This window comes from Bos javanicus, chromosome 8 (assembly GCF_032452875.1).
Source record: "Bos javanicus breed banteng chromosome 8, ARS-OSU_banteng_1.0, whole genome shotgun sequence".
In the NCBI taxonomy this organism is placed as follows: Eukaryota; Metazoa; Chordata; class Mammalia; order Artiodactyla; family Bovidae; genus Bos; species Bos javanicus.
In genome coordinates, this window is record NC_083875.1 from 95248876 (window position 1) to 95266548 (window position 17673).

The 17673-nt window shown below is 46.6% G+C and overlaps 1 protein-coding gene across 6 annotated transcripts in view; it reads right to left on the reverse strand.

The window, feature by feature from the left end:
* The window catches only part of ABCA1 (ATP binding cassette subfamily A member 1), a 146169-nt gene that overhangs the window by 23351 nt on the left and 105145 nt on the right, over positions 1–17673 (reverse strand). For all 6 annotated transcript variants that reach the window (XM_061426389.1, XM_061426387.1, XM_061426391.1 and 3 more), the window contains 13 exons: positions 16244–16375; positions 15235–15377; positions 14879–15016; positions 13412–13632; positions 11977–12049; positions 10923–11125; positions 9788–9836; positions 9485–9598; positions 8273–8421; positions 6294–6418; positions 4645–4743; positions 1841–2030; positions 893–987 (listed from right to left, as the gene is read on the reverse strand). In XM_061426389.1, coding sequence (XP_061282373.1) covers positions 893–987; positions 1841–2030; positions 4645–4743; positions 6294–6418; positions 8273–8421; positions 9485–9598; positions 9788–9836; positions 10923–11125; positions 11977–12049; positions 13412–13632; positions 14879–15016; positions 15235–15377; positions 16244–16375 — 1731 coding nt within the window. The remainder of the gene's footprint in view (positions 1–892; positions 988–1840; positions 2031–4644; positions 4744–6293; positions 6419–8272; positions 8422–9484; positions 9599–9787; positions 9837–10922; positions 11126–11976; positions 12050–13411; positions 13633–14878; positions 15017–15234; positions 15378–16243; positions 16376–17673) is intronic.

Here is a 17673-nt window from a genome sequence, read left to right on the forward strand (position 1 = left end):
GGATACCTAAAACTACAGATAATACCAACCCCTATGTATACTATTTTTTCCTATCACCTGTCATTTTCTTTGAAGGTCAATAGGGCCACTATCACGTAAAATAAAAGTTACTTGGAAATAAGTTCTGTAATACTGTGACAGTCCATCTGATCACCAAAAGGGCCAGGGCAAGGAGCATTTACTGTGTGTGGATGTGCTGGACAGTGGGATGATTCCCATCCCAGGAGGGACACAGTGGGATGATTCCCATCACACCACTCAGAGAAGCATGCCATTTAAAACTTATGAATTGTTTGTTACTGGAATTTTCCATTTAGTATTTTCTGACCATAGCTGATGATGGATAACTGAAACTGAGGGAAGCAAAACTGCAAATAATGGGGGAGCTAATGCACTCAGGACTATGCAGTGATGCCCCAGGAAGCTACATGGCTCTTCTAAGGCTCCACCGAGAAGTCCTGAGAACTCAGGGCTATCTTGATAATGCCTTGTATTTATCACTCATTCCATACATGAGAGCTACTTTATGTGTATCATTTCATTTAATCCTTACAACAAACTACTGAGAGCAACATTATTATCACATTATATACAGCCTAAGGCTTTAAAAGGATAACTGGTCGCCATGGTCAAACAGCTAATAAGTGGAAGAATTAGAATTTAAATCCAGATTTATTTTCATTCTGGAGCCAGAAAACCTCAGTCTTCAAACTGAATATTCATAATACTTCCCATTACCTTTTCTAATCTGAAAGAATATCCCAAACTTCAAAAGGACAACATCAAGCCAAACTGTGATGTTTCCCACCACTACTCAATCTCCGATTTTTTAGGACTTTAATTCCTCTGATCAGTAACAGCTAAGCAGGGGCCAAGGATTGTAAATGATGACCTTTTGGCTATGATCTGCACGTATGTCTTCACCAGATAATCCGAAATGTTTCTTCCCGTGAGGTTCTGAAGGATGTCAGCAGTATTCTGTTTTCTCTGTCATCAGAAAAACCAAGCGCATGTGTCTTTATGGGCCACAATTGGAACAGAAAACAAATCAAGAACAAAAATGACACATGTTCCTCAAACGTGTACCACAGTGTGAGCAGACCCTGCCCGCAGGGCCTGGACACTGTCATCAGCCGATCACCAAGGCCTGGTCCATTCGGCCCTTTATGCCAAGTCAAGGTGATTCCCAGCAAATTACTCTGAACAGCTAAGCAATAGACCATGAAGTATCATTCTTCACGGTTACAAAAGATTTCTAGGGAGCAGCACATTGACTATGCCTAGTGAATTTTCTTCATTGGAGTTACACTGATGAAGAGATGAAGTGCTATTTTAAGGAGCAGTAACCACTAAGGACTACTTTTTCAACACTATTTAAAATTCCTTGTCCTCATCCTACAACCTGGATGCTGATAAAGCGGCAGAGAGGCATCACAAGCAAGCCTCTTCCTGAAATTCTCGGAAAAAAATGATTCAGAATTGCTTCTCTCACTCATAGTCTCAGAGGATTGTCAGAGTTATAACCCTCACAGAAGTTTTACGGGCCAGCCTCCCTAATTCAGCAGCGAGGAAACAGGCCCAGGGACTCAAGAGTGACCCATCCAAGGTCACCAGCTCCACTAGGGCAGAGGTGGAGATGAAGCTGCGTCTGTCAGTCTGTCCTGGGACACCACCACTGCAGGAGAGGCTGCAGTTGACTTCCACAGACCACTGATCGGGAGTGTTGTCTCTGGTTGTATCTCAAACAAGGACCTAGGCTGACTTCAAAATATGTCATCCATTCCCTCTTCCCAGTCCACCCTATACCTCACTTACTCAGTCACACCCTGAAAGGACTCACTTGAGGAGGAGGCAGCCCCCCTGCCCCCAGGGGGCACACAGGCAGCATCTTCTTGATTTTGTCGCTGCTACACTGGCAGGTGGGGGAGGGGTTCTCCATTGTCCAGTTTCCATTTCGGAAGAGGTCCGTGATGGTCTGGGGGACTGGGGCAGTGTTCCACTTCTCCTCTCCCACCAAGCAGGGTGTTTCTCTGCAAAGGGACACCAAGGACAGGCTCACCTAAGAGGGTCTGGCCTCTCCTATTGCCTCAGAGCACAGGACCAATCAATAACAACTGCAAATACACATATATCCCCTCACCACCGGGTTACTGATCCGTCCCACAGACTTGTCAGCTACAGACTCATTTTACAGTTAAATACCATAGAACACAAAGAAGACCTAAGTGCTCATACACTGAACTCAAGTCAACCCAATCACCAGCATTCAATCACTCAGCGCAGGTTCACTCAACAAACATTCACTGAGCATCTACTATGTGCCAGACACTGTCCTGCATATTTGAGAATCTGGGGTGAAGAGACAAAGTCTCTGCCATCATGGAGTTTGTGTTCCCAGGAAAGATTAATTAACAAATAATATAATCTTTGATGGCCAAAATGGAAGCAAAATAAAGGGAGAATGACTGGTGAGAAAGGACCACCTGAAGAGGTCATATATTTCAGCCAAAACCTAAATGATGACAGAGAACAAGCCAGGCAGGGATTGGGGGGGAGAACACTGCAAGCAGAAGCAACAGAGCGCAGGTGAAAAGGTCCCCAGTGTTCTACGAATAAGGAACCACAGGAAGGCAGCAGGGCTGGCATGTGATGAGCTATGAGGAAGAGTGATGGGAGATGAGGAGAAGAGGGAGGCAGAAGTCAGAAGACATATGTTTGATGCTGAAAATCTGGGAAGAATGTCAAGATTCACTTTTACATGTCTTAAAACAAGTAAAGAATTTGGGGGAGTGACCCGAGGTGAGAGTTGTTGGCTCACGAAGAGCTAGGTTGTTTGCGAGCACCCCAGGTGGCAAGTCAGGCATTTATGTCTGAGTTCTGAACTACTGTGAGACCATCAAGTCACTTGCCCTCTTGGAGCCTATTTTCTCCACAAAACTGTAAAATGACTTATTTCAATAGGTCACATTTCAACAAGGCATTTCTAATATCCCTCCCACTTTTAAAACTCTATCATCTGAAGCCGAGCCCCAGCGTTTAGATAATTCTTACACCAAATAAACAGTTCTGTGGGTTGCTCTCTGGTTCCAAGTGGAATCTCATCACAAGTCTTATGAAATTTGTCCTTCTCCACCTTGGTCATCTTGTTCTTTAGGAACTGATATTAACCGTCAGGATTTACACTTATTAAGTACTGCTGCTAAGTCACTTCAGTCGTGTCCGACTCTGTGCGATCCCATAGACGGCAGCCTGCCAGGCTCCCCCATCCCTGGGATCCTCCAGGCAAAAACACTGGAGTGGGTTGCCATTTCCTTCTCCAATGCATGAAAGTGAAAAGTGAAAGTGAAGGTGCTCAGTCGTGTCTGACTCTTAGCGACCCCATGGACTGTAGCCTACCAGGCTCTTCCATCCATGGGATTTCCCAGGCAAGAGTACTGGAGTGGGGTGCCATTGCCTTCTCCGTATTAAGTACTAAATACTAGCAAATGTTCAGTAAGTGTCCAGAGTTAATTAGAGCCAACAAGTATATAACAGCTATATGTTTAACGAGCACACATTAAAACTTGCACACCCAGGTGATATGCTCACTGGTCTGTCACCTGCAGGCTCACTATCTTCCCTCTAAAACCTGGAATTCAAGTTTGCCCTTCTCCAGGCAACCCACTCTAGTACTCTTGCCTGGAAAATCCCATGGACAGAGGAGCCTGGTAGGCTGCAGTCCATGGGATCGCTAAGAGTAGGACACCACTGAGCGACTTCACTTTCACTTTTCACTTTCATGCATTGGAGAAGGAAATGGCAACCCACTCCAGTGTTCCTGCCTGGAGAATCCCAGGGACAGAGGAGCTTGGTGGGCTGCCGTCTATGGAGTCGCATAGAGTCAGACACGACTGAAGCGACTTAGCAGCAGCAGCAGCAGCAGCAGTCTTCCTAAACTTTCCCACGCTCTCCATAATCCTTGAATCTGTGGTTAACAACCTCAAGTGCAAATTCTACCCAAGCCTGGAAACCTGAACCTGCTTCTACCTTCACTGAGCTCTCAGAAGCTCCTCACCACTCTTCACTGTTTTTACTCACACAGATATCTGGACATGCCTTCTCCCCATATACAATGACAGTCAAATGAGTATTTCACTGAATTTATTTATATGCTACCTCCTTTTTTTTTTAAAAAAGGACTTTGAAGGAGAATATGACAAAAATATGCAACTCTGAAAGAAGAAAATGTCCATTTTTATAAAAATTATGTCAACTTTTCAGGCTTTTAGAGTGAAGAAACTGATTAAGCAAAACTGCAAATTACGCGTAATAGGAGCCTATCTCTGCGGTCAGGTATAGGAGCTGGGGAAAAGGGATCATTATGAAGTACTATCTAAATTAAATATTAATGTCTAAAGCAGAAAACAAATGTCCATGGTCATTTTCCTGGCAGGATGCTAGAAGAGTCTACTGGTCTGTTACGTTTGTTCCTAGATGCTAGGGTTAAATCACTACATTAGCTCCTTTAAAATAAAAACTGTTTCAAAGGGTAAATGATGGTCATCACCAGGTGGCATACAAGTGACAAAACCAGTGCAGAGAGAAAACCAGGTGACAAACACAAGAAGCCAGCTGTGGAGGGGCTCACAGCTCAGTGGCACTCACGGGATCGGGTTTCCTTCCATACATCGGGTCCCAAAGCCAGGCTTTCCGGTGAGAGCGTTTAAGAGTTCCTGGGTGCTCACATCCTCAGGCGCATCATTACTGTAGATACATGAGAGGCAGTCAGCTTAGCAACGCATTTAAACCATGAATGGGAGAAGAAAAGGCACTTTTTTTTTTTTCTTCAAATTTAACACTTTATTAAGTACTTCCTGTGTGCCAAATCCTGCCAAGCTCTTAAAATAGAAACACAGAACCCACCCACAAGTAACTCAGCCTCTGGTTGTTTATTTGGTGTCAAGATAACATACAGCACTCCAAAGTGGAACTTGTGTAAATAAGTGATAAATATGGAGGGGTGCGTACACGTGCACCCACATACATTTACATATATCTATTTTAGTGGGAAGTACATGAATTCATTAAAGATCAGTATTTCAAAAGTACTTTCACAATTAATCATTAGGCATAGACAAGAGGGGTTTTCTAGGAAAAGGAAGGCAGATTTTATGGGCTTAACATTTGCGTGGACAACTGGAAAGCACAAATAATGATGGGCAGAAGTTATAAACACAAAACAAGCCCATGCTCCACAGCCCTGGGCAACACAAGGTCAGCAGCTGGGAAAGAAAAGAAGGAGGTAAACCCGCACAAAATAGGAAGAAAGCACAGAATCAGAGAATAGGAAGCTGATTTGCATGCTTATGTTTCCTTTTTCTTTTTAAAGCTTCCCTGAAGCTTCCCTTGGACATCACTAGCACACTTATCCATAGAAAGGTTTGCAAATACTGTGGGACTGAGGAAAACTCCTGCATAAGGAGATGGAGAAATTCCTTTGTTCTTTTGTTTGAAGCACTGGATTGTCACAGGATAGCTGTATTTTTGTCTAAAAAAACAGGAGCTATTATATGTAACCTAAAGATGAAATACTCTTGCCTGGAAAATCCCATGGACAGAGGAGCCTGGTAGGCTGCAGGCCATGGGGTCGCGAAGAGTCAGACACGACTGAGCGACTTCCCTTTCACTTTTCACTTTCATGCATTGGAGAAGGAAATGGCAACCCACTCCAGTGTTCTTGCCTGGAGGATCCCAGGGATGGGGGAGCCTGGCGGGCTGCCGTCTATGGGGTTGCACAGAGTCAGACACGACTGAAGCGACTTAGCAAAGATGAAATAATAAATATGTGGGCTGCCCTGTATGGGGTTGCACAGGGTCGGACACGACTGAAGCGACTTAGCAAAGATGAAATAATAAATATGTGAATTGCACTATGTAGAAAACAAGAACTTGGAGGTGTGAGGGTCTGAGTGTATGGAAACCCTGTGTTCAACTGCAAAATAAAGACTTAGTATAAAAATCCAAGTATATTATAGTTCAAGAAGATTCTTCTGCATTGGCAGATTATTTACATAAGGCATGTATGTTCCTGACAACAACGAATAGAGAGGAAATGAGTTCAAAGCCCTGCTACTTCAGGTTTGGTTCACTGCTGTTCTCGCATCTAGCATGAGCTTGTGTGAGGGCTGCAGCCACAGCTGATCAATCCGTGCCCTTGTGTAACCGAGTCCCCCTCCCCTTGGCCCTCAGTATAGTAAACACTCTGGTCAGCCTGAGCCCTCCTCTCCCCCTGGAGGCAGAAGGCAAGTGCATACCTGACAAATGTGTACTGTTCATTGTACATCCAGGGCTGAAGCTCCAGGCTGGGGTACTTGCCAAAGGGTGGCACAATCAAGCTGAACACCAGGGCGATGCAGACAAACACAGCTGGCAGGACAATCTATAACCAGGAGGCAAGGAGGGAGAAGAATTGCCAGAGAAGGACAAAGGTTAGAAAGAAGACCACTTCAAGTCCAGGTAGCCTCAGACCAGCCAGCACTGGGGTGTGTGCAGGGCCTAGTTCCATCAAGACATTCTTGGCAGGTTGGAAGAAGTAGAGGCTGAAATCTAAACCCCTTCCCTTGGGTGAATTTCTGGAAGCTGGCAATACAAGGCCTGAGCTTGTGGCCACCTGGCAGGGGCACCAAGCTGAGGACTTCACAGAGTAAACAGTAGTCACATGTCAGGGTGACTCAGAACACTGGGTCCCTCTTCTCCCTGAAAACCCGAGGAAGACCACAGTGGCCATGAGCCCAGCTCAGCTCTGAGGAAAATCGAGAGCCCAAGCATGGACCAGAAGCCAGAAGAACTGCAGCTTCATTCTGTCTCTCCTTCTTTCTGTCTCTCTCGTGTATCCATGTGAAGTCACAACCCCTATGGCCTCGGTCTTCTTGTCTGTAATCTGCAGACACACTAGGTTACCCATTCAGCTCCCATACTCTGAGAAAATCACTATAGAGCACTGCCTCCATGGAAAGGGAACAGCTGCCATGTCTTTATCTGATGGCCTCAAAAAGCACAATTAATCCTTACTAAACCACCTTAAGAGGGTTTCCCAAGTGGTGCTAGTGGTAAAGAACCCGCCTGCCAAGGCAGGAGACATAAGAGATGCGGATTTGATCCCTGAATCGGGAAGATCCTCTGGAGGAGGGCATGGCAACCCACTCTACTATTCCTACGTGGAGAATCTCATGGACAGAGGAGACTGGCAGGCTACAGGCTATGGTCGCAAACAGTCGGACACGATCGAAGTGACTTAGCACTTGAACAACCTTAAACTTTGTACCTTTTCTGAAAACAACTTGTACATATTTTATAAGCAAACTCTAAGCTCCTTCCATTTATTCCTGAGACATTTACCCTTAAAAAAAAGAAAAAAAGATTCAAATAATGCTCCTGGTTCTAATGTTCTCAAGTTTCAATGGAGAAAATTAATCATTATGTGATTAATTCCATGGGAAAATACTGTATGAGCATTATCTCATTTAATTATCACTACAACCCTAACTAGTAATATAATTATCACCAATCAAAAAACAAGGTAATTGGGGTTCAGAAAGACTAAGCAACTTGCCCAAGGCCACACAGCCAAGAAGTAGCAAAACCAGAATTCACACATAAATCTATATGCTCCAAACTCATATTCTTTGCATTACCCACATAACTTGTGGGAAAGAATCTCTGTAACTTCTTTATACTTCTTGATTTTGTAGACTGAAATAATTTAATCCTCCCAACACAAGTTAGCATGCAAACAGAGTATAATGAGTCTTTTCTGTTTACTATTTTTTTCTGACCCCTGGTTATCTTTTCTATCAGTTTGCAGTTAAACATCAACTTAGAGAAAAATCAAGTCCCCAATAAGTTCATATGTTGAGTGTATCTGGGCATAGCATCTCTGAAGTTTTGAAAGTTTAATTTGCTCATCCAGTTTTTCTAGACTTTGTCCTTGTTACACTCTCCTCTAAGAGAAAATTAACACACAGAAATTTCTAATTTGAGACCCATTCCAAGTACTTACTCATAACATACCATAGGTACTATTATCATCCCCATTTTATGGATAAGGAGATTGAGGCTCAGAGAAGTAATCTGTCAACAGATATATAAGTACAAGAAGCAAACTGGGATTGAAATACAGATAATCTGGCTCCAGTGTCCATCTTATAACAACGATGCTACCCTGCTTTCACTAGTTGGGAGCCTGTAGTCCACCAAGGAAGCCTGAGTCCTTGGCCAGGAACACACTTCTCACCTGAGCAAAGAATCCTTTCCGACTCCGTCTGGCAATCAGCAGTCTCTTCCACAAAAGGGCCACAAACTGCTGCTGTGTGAGCTTCCAGCCCTTCACCTGGTAGGAACCTTTACCATCCATCCCACTGAGCAGGTCTGTTTCTCTGGATTCTGCAAAAAGCCATCGCTAAGGTCATAGATTATACCAGGCATTTTTGACATCCCCAGCCTCCTCCCTCCAGCATCGTTAGCCACCACCTTGGAGGCTTGTGTTTGGAGGTAGAAGTAAAGGAATGAAGGGCTTTTATGACACATTGACGTCCATGGAAAAGGTATGACCCCAAATGTACCACACTAGCAGGCTCTGCCTTTGGTTCTTGTCTGATGAGCACAGAAAAATGAAGGTGCCTTGAGACAACTGAAGAGATGTGTGCACACATAACAGTTACATCAAGCCATTCAAATGAATCGAGTCATCCTCAATTTCTTACAGAATATTCTGTAAAACAGGCCATGTCTGTAGGCTGACATACTTTGAGAACACATAACAGCAACTTGTCTCCTGCCTATTGTACCTCTGGCTAAAAGGTGGACACATTCAGGTGATCCAAGTGCTAACAACGTATAAAGTTACAGAGAACACGAGAGTTGCACACTGGACAGGAGAGCCAGGAAGGTTTCTGTTCAGAACAGTTTTATAGAAATCCTCACTTATACAAATGATTTCTCACTGAGGTGACCTGACGTCTCACCAATATTTGCTTGATTTCTTGTCTCTCCTTCTCCATCCCAAACACACAGGGATACAGTCTTCGAAAACAGCTAAGTTGAAGGGTACAATCAACTCTAGTAGCAAATTCACCTCACTCTTTCAAAATCATCCACCCATTCAAAGAACATTTATTCCAAAATTAAACACCTAATGAATGCGAGAAAACTGGGACTCTATGGAAAAGATAATAAATGGATTCAGAGGAATAAAGGGCTGTCTTTTGATGTGTATCTCGAGTGAGAGGTCTCAGTGCAGTGCAGGAAGTGGGGAGGACAGGCTCTTTCAGGTCTGATCATATGCACAACACCAGAAGGGGAAAGTGGCTTTTCTCATTCTCTCTCTTCTCTTTAGACCCTGTAGGCATCTATCATCCTGGTTCAAGGGCCTTGAAAGATAACACCAGAGAACACAAGAGGGAAATTCACTTTCAAGCAACAAAACACAGATCTCGCCCAAACGGACCTGGATCTATGTCAGAATCATTTGGATCCATAGCATCGTCTTCAGTAAAAGGGCGAAGACAGCTCTGCTTGTCCCCAAAGACTCGTCTGTTTCGTCTTGCTGGTAAGGTGCCATCTGGAGACAAAAGGAAGGAACCCCACGTTTTATTTGTAATAAAAAAAAATTATCTGAATCTTTAAAAGTCTATACAGTAAAAGTAAGAATGTCATAAAATAATTTGAAGGGAAAGGCAAAACCCTGGTGAGCTAAGAGAACCTACAAGTGGCACAGCCCAGAGGGCATGCAGTCCCTTTGGAGGGTTACCTGAGGTCTCGGCATCCACTCCACTCTCTTCAGCCACTTTGAGAAATATCTGAAAAATGAGAATGAGAGGATTATAATAAGTCCCACAGTATGAGAGCAACTGTCACGATTATTACATGACTGAACATGCTAGCCCCTAAAGACATAATGTAAAAGCTTCATTTATTGATAACACTTTGTCAGAGTCACTTGGGAGAGAAGCCATTTATTTATACTAGAGAACATTTCCCCAGTGGTGAGAGCTATCAATTCAGAAAGTCATTTTCAAATTAAAGTTATGACATCAGGACACTGCATAAGGTGGAATTTGTTCTGAACCTACAGGGAATGAGCCAAGTGGCTTCAAGTCTTTGGCCCGAAATCTTTGAGCAAGCAAGCATGAAAATAGGCTCTCCAAGACAGGATGATCAGGAGAAGAGGCGTTCCCTGTCACTAGAAATGTTATGGCAGGGTTTCTAACACCAGAAGGCAACCTGAACTAGACAGGCGATTCCCAAACTCTGATCTACAGAGATGCTGCCCAGGAAGCATGCAATAAAAGCACAGACATTAAGGTCTTACCTCCAGGAATTCTGATTCAAAGACCCTGGAGTTGAGCCTTGACATTTTTAGAATATTCGCAGAAGATTCTGCTGCACAGGCTAACTTGGGGACTACTGGAACAGACAACTTTTATATCCCTTCCAACCCTCAAGGTTTCCCTAAAGAGAGGCACTGCTTACACAGTAATAGAGTATGGGCTTTGGAGCTCAAAACCCCTGATCTGAATCTGCTCAGCATCCCTTCATGTCAATTTTCTCATCTTGTTATGAGGATTAAATGAGTTACAACGACTGAACACAACAAAACACTCCCAGGTTAGCCCAAGGCATAAGTAGGTTTTCCATAAATGTTGGACTTTTCCTAGGCATGGCCATGCCTGGTCACACCAGGATCAATCCTCTTATTTCTTTCCTACCATCTCCCGCTGAAATCTTAAAGGTCTAACTGGGACCAACACTGCCCAGATGCCAACGACCTAAGGGCTCAGTGCCTACTTCCATGGTGATCCTACTCCCAGTGGACATGCAGGCTGCCTGTCTGGCGCCAGGACTGTGGGCCCTGCTCAGTTCTGACAGTCGGTCACTGAACTTACTTCTTCCAGAGTAGTCTCTGAGATGCCGTAACTGGAGATGCCTAGGTCTGAGAGCCGGTCGTCAATTTCGTGGAAGAGTTCCACAAAGGCTCCCTCTCTGGCAGCCTCGTAGGGCAGCACGTAGGTCAGCTCATGCCCAATGTCTTCCACCAGCCGGGCCTCAGCCACATGCTTCCTGATGAGGTTGGAGATCGCAGAGACATCTGTAGGAACCACAGCACAGATATGATACGGCTTGGCCGGCTCAGAGGCCCCCTTCCTTCACCCTCTGCCAGCTCCTCAGAAGCCCACTGCCTGCACACCACAGCTGGCCCAGACACTGAAATCATTCCACAGGTTCATCTCTGGCCCAAGGGTTCCTGGAGGCATGGACTGGGTCTTATTCACCTTTGCATCACCAAAGCCGGGCACCGTGTAGGCCCTCAGTTTATGGTGGGTAGGTGGGGGGTGGCTGGCTAAATGACTTTCTGAGGTTGAAAGCCTAGTGTCTATTGCCAAAAAGCTAGGATTCTTCATTGGAAAACTTGACTAAAGGAACCTTAAGAGGTTCTTCATCTTTCTCTTAATCTATTCAAGGAGGATCCTCTATTTATCTCAATAGAGGGTTAATCAAACAGTTCATGGAAAGAGAGGTCTTCCTGGGAAGAGCCAGTTGTTAGGGCAGAGAAGACTTGGCCAAGGTAAAGGCTTCCATTCCATATGTGTCACTGGGGACATTGGACATCTAGACATCCCTCCTGAGGGAGGTGTCCAGTGTCCAGCCAGACCCATTCATCTCAGCTGAATGGGTGAGGAACAACCACCCGCTACCCCAATCATCTCAGCTATCTGGGACACTGCCCTGTCGGCTCCCAGACCAAGCCCCAGGCTCCCCAGCAAGCATTAGGCCAATCCGCCTCTAAACAGCGCCTGCTCCCGCAGCCACCCAGCCCCAGCCCAGCAGCAAACCTTGAGTCAGCGCCACCAGCCTCTGCACCTCTCCTCCTGTGCCTCCACTCTGCCCAGCTGGGGGAAGCTCAGACACCACCTGAATAAGAAACCCCAGAGTCCTTACCGATGGTCAGCGTGTCACTTTCATGGTCGCTGCCCAGGCCAGCATCAGAACTGCTCTGAGAAACACTGTCCTCCTGATGGCAAAGAAGGAGGTGAGAATGGGTCAGGGACCGAGCAAGGTACAGCCACCACCACCTTCACCGGGGCGGGGCTTCCGAGAGGTTTCTGTGTGTGAGAACTGGAGCAAAAAGTTTCTCCTGAGGGGCATACAGCCAGGCAGTCTTGGCTTCTGAAGCCACTGTCTGATCTAACATGTGTGTGTTGTGTGCACAGGAAGCAGCGCTCTCGAACTCTGTCCTGCTGATGCATACTGTAAGGACCTCCCTGATGGTTCAGTGGTTAAGACTCTGTGCTTCCACTGCAGGGGGCATGGGTTCAATCCCTGGTCAAGGGATTAGATTCCATAAGCCATGTAGCATGGCCAAAAAACCTCCCACAAACCTATGAGTGCTGTAACCAGGCCCTCACCAACAGTCTTGGGCATGGGATTTACCTGCCTGGTTGTGTTGTTCAGAGCTTCTCAAACTTTAATTTGTGTCTCTTCACCATAGGACCTTGTTAAAATGCAGATTCTGATTTAGCAAGTCTGATTTTGGCCCATGTTTCTGCATTTCTCACAAGTTCCCAAGTGATCCCAATGCCACTGGCCTTAGACTACACTTTGACTCACCAGACACCAGTTAAAAGGTAAATAAGTGGACAGGAGGTCAAGGATGGGATATATTGGTAAGTGTTTTGAGTGCCACTGTTGGAAAACACAAATAAATCTCAGGCATGTACTGCAGTACAGGGGAGAATATACTTTGTTATTGGGTTCTGGTCCCTCCTGTGTAATGTACTTGTTGTATGACCTTGAACAAACTAAATCCCTACAAGCCTCACTTCCATCATCTAAGATAATAAGTACAGTACCTTCTTCCCAGGGTTGCTTTGTACTCCGAGACGATGTTAAAAAAAAAAAAAAAAAATAGGCCTACAAACGATAACAATGCTACAACTATTATCATGATTTTCTTTTATGTCCAGAGTCTGCTAGATTGAGTGTTTGGCATGAAATCAGTGTTCGATAAATATTTGCTGTTTTGTAGTTTAAAAGTTTAAGTCGAGAAGATTTACAGGTAATGAGCAGACTCAGCAGGGCATTCTGCAGCCAAGGCTCTTAACTCTTGGCAAACCTCTCTTCTTCAACAACATTAAGTCCTCTAAGGACCTTTTCCTACGCTCACTGTGTCTCCATTAGAAAAAGGAAACGGGATTCAGCAGAGCTAACAGGATGGGAACAGAAGTCTCTGTAGCTTTCCATGTAGGAGGTACATGACTCCACAGGGCACAGAGCAGGGAGCTGGTGGCCTCAAGGTGGCAGACTGGGGCAGGTATGAACAAACCAGTCATAGCCAGAGTCCTGATTCCCCGGACACACTGAGACTGCAACTCACCTTTTTCAGGTATGACACAGTGCTACTGCTATTTCTGCATGAGCTGAGGGAAGACTCCACATCCTTCTTGACCAGGGTCAGGTAGTAGCCTGTCCCCAGCTGGTTCTTCAGGAACAGGGAGGAGCCCACGCAGCAGAGCTTCCCATGGGAAATGATGGCGATCCTGTCCCCCAGGATGTCCGCCTCATCCATGTGGTGCGTGGAGAGGATAATGGTGCGGCCTGCCAGGCACAAACACAGGGACATAGCACAGGTGAGGCTGGCCATCTTCACTGCTCACAGGAGCCGAAGCTACAGAAATAAGAGCCGTGGGGGGACGCCTGGGAGAAATACTCCAAAGCTGTGTGCTTGTGACCCCCAGGCGGGTAATGTTGTGAGGACAGCTCTGCATCCTCATAGAACAAAGGGCGGGAATGTTTATCTGGGAACTAGCTTCAGGCTAGCAGTGTGCTAGGTGGTCTACATGCTAGGCCTCATTTAACTAAATCCTTCATAAGATGGGATTCCCTGGTGGCTCAGTTGGTAAAGATTCTACCTGCAATGTGGTAGACCTGGGTTCAATCCCTGAGTTGGGAAGATCCCCTGGAGAAGGGAATAGCCACCCACTCCTGTATCCTTGCCTGGAGAATTCTATGGACAGAGGAGCCTGGCAGGCTACAGTCCATGGGGTCACAAAGAGTCAGACACAACTGAGCGACTTCCACTTTTCATAAGGTAGGAATTAACCACCATTATAGATAAAGACACTGAGGCAAGTTTAATGGCTTTTCCAAAGTCTTGGGCCAACTTGAGCTGACTCCAAACCTGTGCCCCTTGTATCACACCATCCTATGTATCTTCCACCCTGGTGGCTCAGCGGTAAAGAATCCACCTGCAATGCAGGAGCCCCAGGGAGACGCGGATTTAAGCCCTGGGTCGGAAAGATCCGTTGGAGGAGTGCATGGCAACCCACTCCAGTATTCTTGCCTGGAGAATCCCACAGATACAGGAGCCTGGCAGGTTACAATCCATGGGGTCACACAAACTGACTGCAACTCTCCCATCCACTCAAGTGTTCCTCTACTTTGTCAACATGCAAGCGTAGTGCACCACGTGGGGACAGAGATATAGGTCGACACAGTCTCGGCTCTCAGGAATCTGTCTGCGGGGGACCATGATTGTACTAGGCAAGTGAAAGTTCTATGTTGGAGGGGGCCCAGGGGCCCCAGAGAGGACGTCCCTTGTCCCCATTTCCCTCCCCCATGCAGGCCCCTAGGGATTGAAGTGAAACTTAAAGTGTCTTGTAAACCAGGCCTCCTACTTGCAGACCAGGGCTGATCTCATCATTCAGTTTCATATTCTCCTTGAGAAGCAATTCTGGTGCTCTAGCAGGAACAGCCCTGAGATACAGCCAGTCTTTGAGAGCCCCTCCCTCCCCCTTTCTCCCCGCTCCCAGCCCAGAAGACAGAGTAAATACACATCAGTGACCTTGTCGGTACTTCAGCAGCAGCTCCCATATCCCCCTGCGGGAGTAAGGGTCCACACCGGCTGTGGGCTCATCCAGAATGACAACCTTGGATCCCCCAACAAAGGCCAAGGCCACAGACAGCTTTCTCTGCATTCCACCTACGGCGAGAGGAAACAGGCCCCAGAACAGCCCAGTGAATGATGGCAGAGGGGGCAAGAGACAAGTGGAGGCACCCCCCTGGGGACAAGTCCGGGACATGTTTCTGACCCACCCTTCCCCTCCCTCGAAGCAGGGGACCCTAGGGCAGCCATATTTCGTGTGTGTGTATATGTGTGTAGAAGGGGAGGTGGAGGAGGAAGGCATCTCTGGGCCTCACCTGACAGCTGACTTGTTTTGCTTTTCAGTTTGCTGGGCGGCAACCCAACATCCAAGGCCATCTGCTCCATCTCAGCTTTCACATGCTTCTCGGAGAGCCCTTTCAGGCGGGCATAGAACCAAATGTGCTCCTCGACAGTCAGCCTGGGGACGGAGGGGCAGGTCACTCTGGGTCCCCAGGACACACAGAACAGTGGCTCCTCACCCAGAACATGACAGGCACATTTTTCTTTCCCACTTTTTTTTTTTGTTAACTTTATTCATTTTTGCAAGATAATCTCAAGGAAGGATTCAAGGCAGAACCACAGTAAGCAGCCACATGAGCTGCTCCAGAAACACCACCAAAACTACGACAGGTCACATCCACTCTATTCCCCGCGGGCCTGATGGCCACCCATCAGGCAGCAGCAGGTCCACAGAGAACCTTTCTCCATGGTCCCACCAACCAAGGAGCTGCCCGGCCTTAGCCTGGAGCAACTCCCTTGAACCTCAAAGGACCTCAGCCCTGACAGAAGAAGGACCCCTGTAGAGGACACAAGCCTGAGCTGCCCACTTAGATAAGAGAAAACCGGGGCCCAGAAGGGGGTGCCCTTGCCCAAGGTCACAGAGCTCAAGTCTCTGTCTGCTCACCACAGGGGCTCCCTGATTGCTGATGGGCAAGCTGAATGGGAGCAAAGTTCTGAGCAGGAAACACGGAGCCCACACACTGAGGGCCCTGGGGTACCACCAGGTGAAAGCTGTGGCAGCCTCAGGGAGGGTGAGTGGGAAGAGAGGCTTCCTTACTCTAGAAGGACAGCAATAGACAGCACTGTTTCCCCAGTCCTCATCCACCGCTGGACCAATGTAACACCTCTCACCCCACAACTCACTTTTCCAAAACTGAAGGACAACCAGGTCTCAACATGTCCAGGAAGGTGAGGCCTGCTACCCCTAAAGGTGGTAAAAATGCTTAAGTCCAACTCTGCCCATCACTCCTGACACACCTCCATAGAGGAGCTGCTGGTACTCACATGTCAAACAGCACGTTATGCTGGGGACAGACCCCCAGGTTCTGCCGGATGGTGCTCATCTCGGAGCGTATGTCTTTCCCTAGGATGTAGGCAGTGCCCGAGGTGGGAGGGAACAACCCAGTTAGGATGGACCTGAGGAAAAAATGTAAAAGTACAGGAGTCAGCGTTAGCCCTCCTGCCCTGGAGACACTCCATTCTAGGCTGCAGAGCCCTGGAGGAAAGCAGAGGCAGCAACCCTCCACCCTCTTTCCTTCCTAAGAGACCCCAAGGGACACCCACACAGCAAAGGACTCTTTGCCTCAGTGAACAGATAGGGGTGGGCCTGTGTGTTGGAAATGGCAATTTTAGCACACACATTTTTTAAATAAAGATTCCAATTTGCAATGGGAAGTACACTTTAAAACACACATTTTTTATGCCTAAAATCATGTTCAAGTCAAAGGGACAAAGTAGAACCAATTATTTAAAGACGAAAATAATTTGTGTGTTAGGATTTTTTAGATTTTAAAGATTTTCTGCAATTTTTGCAATATATTAATTGTGCATTTAAAAAATACATAACAGGAAAAAGAGGTTACCTCCCCCACCACCAACATACCCTCTGAAATGGTTGATGGGCTACACTGAAAGCCACTGAGGGTAACTCTGGTATGTTTATGGCCCATGTTCCCTTCTGAAACTGCTCATTATTAAGGTTCTTATCGGTCCCAGAGAAGGCAGTCTTACAGCCAGCTGCCCAGCTGTTCCTCACATCTGCTTAGAGACAGAGTTTCCAGAAATTGCCTCGTCTCTCCAACACAGCCTATCTTCCTTTTCACATTCTTGCCTCCTAATCCTGACCAAACCAGTCCCAAAGAAACCCTTTCTCAGATCTGTCACAACATCAGGTTCTAAAACACTGCAGAATTTTGAGAACCAAATGGGAAAGGTCATCAAAAGGTCCCCAGCCTATTTTAACCCGAAGATAGGAAAATCCAGCATTTGGAAAACATTCTCGTGATTAGGTGATATTTTTATACTCATCAACTCCTTATGCACTCTGCCCTTGCCTGGGTAAGCAACACAATGTCTTTAGGCATGGAGAAGGCAATGGCACCCCACTCCAGTACTCTTGCCTGGAAAATCCCATGGACAGAGGAGCCTGGTGGGCTGCAGTCCATGGGGTCGCTAAGAGTCGGACATGACTGAGCGACTTCACTTTCACTTTTCACTTTCATGCATTGGAGAAGGAAATGGCAACCCACTCCAGTGTTCCTGCCTGGAGAATCCCAGGGACAGGGAAGCCTGGTGGGCTGCCGTCTATGGGGTCGCACAGAGTCGGACATGACTGAAGTGACTTAGCAGCAGTAGCAGCAGCAGTCCTTAGGTATGAGTTTCTGACTATAGGAAAGACCCTTCCTGCGGCTGATTCTCAGACAGCCACACCCTCT